The sequence below is a fragment of the Vicia villosa genome, unplaced genomic scaffold (assembly GCF_029867415.1).
Source record: "Vicia villosa cultivar HV-30 ecotype Madison, WI unplaced genomic scaffold, Vvil1.0 ctg.002117F_1_1, whole genome shotgun sequence".
NCBI lineage: Eukaryota > Viridiplantae > Streptophyta > Magnoliopsida > Fabales > Fabaceae > Vicia > Vicia villosa.
The window spans coordinates 75136-79064 of NW_026705845.1; the positions used below are offsets into that span (position 1 = coordinate 75136).

The window sequence follows — 3929 nt, forward strand, 5'->3', positions numbered from 1 at the left end:
ATGTGGCATCACTAGGGGGCGAGTAAACGAGTGATCTTACCGACATGGTATCATAATCCCAATGTACCAACATCCGATGTTTTCCCGCTAGAGGAAATGACTTTTTCAGTACATGATGAGTATACACCAGATCATTCCCATCAAACACTAGCATTTCCTTGGTAACACGATGAGTATACACCAGATCATTCCCATCGAGTACCCACGTATCTCACACCGATCAATGAGTATACACCAGATCATTCCCATTGAAAGCGGTGAATATGCCCAACTATCCCTTCCCACCAATGAGTATACACCAGATTATTCCCGCGTGGAGGGGGACATAAAGATGACGACATACGCAATGAGTATACACCAGATCATTCCCATTGCATACTCGTTAATGCACAAAAATCACAACATACATGATGAGTATACACCAGATCAATCCCATCAAGTATGCATATAATCATATCTGAAATTTCGATCAGAACAAACATAAATCAAGTGATCATTGTCACACATATCATCAAGCCATAATAGCATTTATCATCATAAAGCATTAAAAAATTTCCTACATATTCATACCAATAGTATACAAGTGATCATATATTACATATCATGTTCTACAACACGGTTTCACAAGTCTCTAAGGACAACAGAGGTATTCAGCTCCCTCTACGGGACTGAATTACTCTTGGGGATAAATTTCACAAAATTCTATTTACCACATTCATCTGAATGGGCGTCAGATACGTGGACGAGCAACAATATGGTACCGAGGGTATTTTTCCTAGATAATATATGTTACTAGCTTTCTAATGATATAAACTCTACGTCAAACAGACCTACGAGTCGGAAGTTATGAATTTCTGAAGTTGGAAAATTTTCCATTAAGACTCTGTGGTAACCATATCATATATACATGATAGGATATCAAGTTTACCCTAAAATCCTTTGCATAAAACAATTCTCTTACTTCACTACATAATAGAGCATTTGAAGAGCTTTCCAACGCTTCTGACGGCACCTAATTCCGAGTTACGAAACTCCAGTTATGCTATTTTCAAATTCTGCATTTATTTTTCCAACGCAGTCTCAGGAAATCGATTTCCATATATGGATAATCGATTTCCTGCACGCAAAATACCCATAAATTCAATTTTTTAACAGAAATCAATTTCCATCACAGGGTAATCGATTTCTACCGATCTTAGCTTGAAAAACACCTATATTTCATGTATAAAACAGTCCCGAAGTGTTCTAACTTCAATCCCTTCCCAAATTTGATATCATTCAACATAACAATTCATTCTAAACCTGTACATATTTATATCGTAACAGGAAAAGATCTTATTTACAAGTTATATCATCATGCATTCATAGATTATCAACATGCAAGAGTCAAATATTACCAAAATTCTCAAAACCCATTATTTAAGCATGCATGCATCACATTGATCACAACTAAACCCTTTAACATGAAATTTCCCCACCAATTCCTACCCAAGTTCCTATCTATGGAACTCATCTTGCATCAATGGAGGTTTAATTGACAATCATGCTGCACTTGAGCTTCCATCTTGATCAAAGTTCCACTTCCAAGCTCATCACACTCGTAACCCTCTTTTATCCATTTTCAGCATCAATCACCAAACTTCAAACTCGTTTATCTCCATCAATAAGGAAGCTATGAGTATGAAATCATATATCAAATCTAAGGAAATTTTGTGTAGATTCCAGAACTTCAAGAATTACCTGAATCGGAGCTACGAGTAAAAAGTTATGGTTTGATTTGTGAGGGCTGCTCTTGGAGTACGAAAATGAAGATGATGACATGAGTTCTTTCTTTTTTTTACTTGCCTCTAAGTTACTCCTTTCTACAAAATTATGATTTCATAGGTCAACATACTCTTATTTGACTCATGCAAATAATCGTTAATGAACATTATGCCCTCTAACTAAGTGGTATTTACCCATATGCCACTTAGTTAGTTTCTAACCACATACTTGAATTCCTACCAACTTCTTTTTTTTAATCTCTCTTAACAACTCTTAAGTGCTAATAGTTCTCATGTGCATTATTTTCATGCTTAGGAAAATTGGGAAGTTACAGTTGGAATGCTGAGGCAAATGATGGAGTGATGCAACATATTAGTAATTGTGCGAAGGAGTTATCTAGTTAGAATAAGGCAAGTTATAATCAAAAGAGCCACAATCTTTCTCTGCATATGGCAGCTATGGAAGCTGCGAGATTGGAAAATGATGAGGGTGCTGCTAGTAGATTCTTTGAGACGCAGAGGGAGTATAACAAAATTTTGATTCAGAAGGAAATTTTCTGGAAACAAAGAGCTAAAATTCATTGGTTACGACATGGAGAATTGAATTCTAAGTTTTTCCATATGTCGACTACAGTGAGGAAGAATTTTAAGAGGTTAGACATGCTTGTTGATGAGACAGGAGCTGTGGCTAGAGATCAAGAGGGACTATGTCGTATCGCAAATTCTTATTTTAAAGAGTTGTTTGAAGCAAAGCAGGGGGAGTATGATCCGCTTTTGAATTGCATTCAACCGGTTATAACGCATGATGATAATCATAAGCTGCTATCCCAAATTACCAAAGTTGAATTGTATGAAGCCTTATACAGATGCATCCGGATAAGTCTCCGGGACCCGACGGGTTCAACCCGGCGTTTTACCAACATTTTTGGAATTTATGTGGTGATGATATTTTCCAGGAAGCTTCTATGTGGTTGACCAGAGGTTATTTTCCATCAGAGCTTAATGAGACTAATATTTGTTTCATTCCTAAATGTGCTAATCCAAAAGAAATGAAGGACCTACGTATCATCTCTCTACAATGTTGTCTACGAGCTAGTTGCCAAGTTGCTAGCTAATCGTCTGAAATTGGTCTTGGATAAATGTGTTTCGAAGGAGCAATCGGCTTTCATTGAAGGGAGGTCCATTCTTGATAACACTATGGGAGCTACGAAAATTATTCATGCTTTGAAAAGGAAGACGAATGGTAACATGGCTAATCTGGCGTTAAAGATTGATATTATTAAAGCTTATGGCAGAGTCGATTGGGGGTTTCTAAGAGGTATTCTGCTTCGCCTTAGCTTTGATGAGAGATGGACCTATTGGTTGTTGATGTGTGTAACTTCGGTGCATTATTCTGTTCTTGTTAATTCGGATAGAGTCATACCCATTATTCTAGGAAGAGGAATGGGACAAGGCGATCCTTTGTCACCTGTTCATCCTTGTCTCTGAAGGCCTCTCTGCTTTTATCAGGAGAGGTGTTTCCCGCGGAGATCTCCATGGACCACATATTTGCACGGGGGTACCCAGTGTGTCCCACTTGCTTTTTGCTGACGACTGTTTTCTTTTTTGCAGGGCAAATATAGTGGAGGTGTCAAATCTCATGGAAATCCTTAAAATTTATGTTGAGGCGACGGGTCAAGTGATCAACCTTTCTAAGTCCGAAGTGTTTTTTAGCCGTAATTTGAGTGTGTCGACTCAAGAGGATTTAGCCAATGTGATGGGGGTGACATGTGTGTTCGTGGTACTACTAATAGAGAGTGGTTCTTTAGAGATCATTTGGGGAGATTCATCAGAGCAGGTGTTTCTTGGGATGTGGTTTTTTTTCTGTCCTTGAAGCTGAAGCCATGGCTTTGAAGGAAGCGATCCAACATGCCATCTCATCCCATTTCTCTCATGTTACCTTTGAAAGTGATTGTCAATTTGTCGTCAATTTTATTAAAGCCAAACATGTTGGCTCCTCTGAATTTAGTTTTATCATTAAGTCTATTCAGAATTTGTTATGTTTTTTTCCGAAATTTGAGGTAAAGTTCATTAAGTGCCATGTGAATTCGGTTGCCCATACGTTAACTAAGGTTGCCAATTCTTGGTCTAGGCGTAGTTTCCTTAATATGATACCTCCTTATATTG

The 3929-nt window shown here is 37.8% G+C and overlaps 1 protein-coding gene across 1 annotated transcript; it reads left to right on the forward strand.

Moving 5' to 3' along the window:
* Positions 1-2213: 2213 nt before the first annotated feature.
* Positions 2214-3251, forward strand: LOC131637939 (uncharacterized). Its single transcript, XM_058908507.1, has 2 exons — positions 2214-2611; positions 2819-3251. Exons 1-2 carry the CDS (start codon positions 2214-2216, stop codon positions 3249-3251), a joined length of 831 nt encoding a protein of 276 aa, XP_058764490.1.
* Positions 3252-3929: the final 678 nt, after the last annotated feature.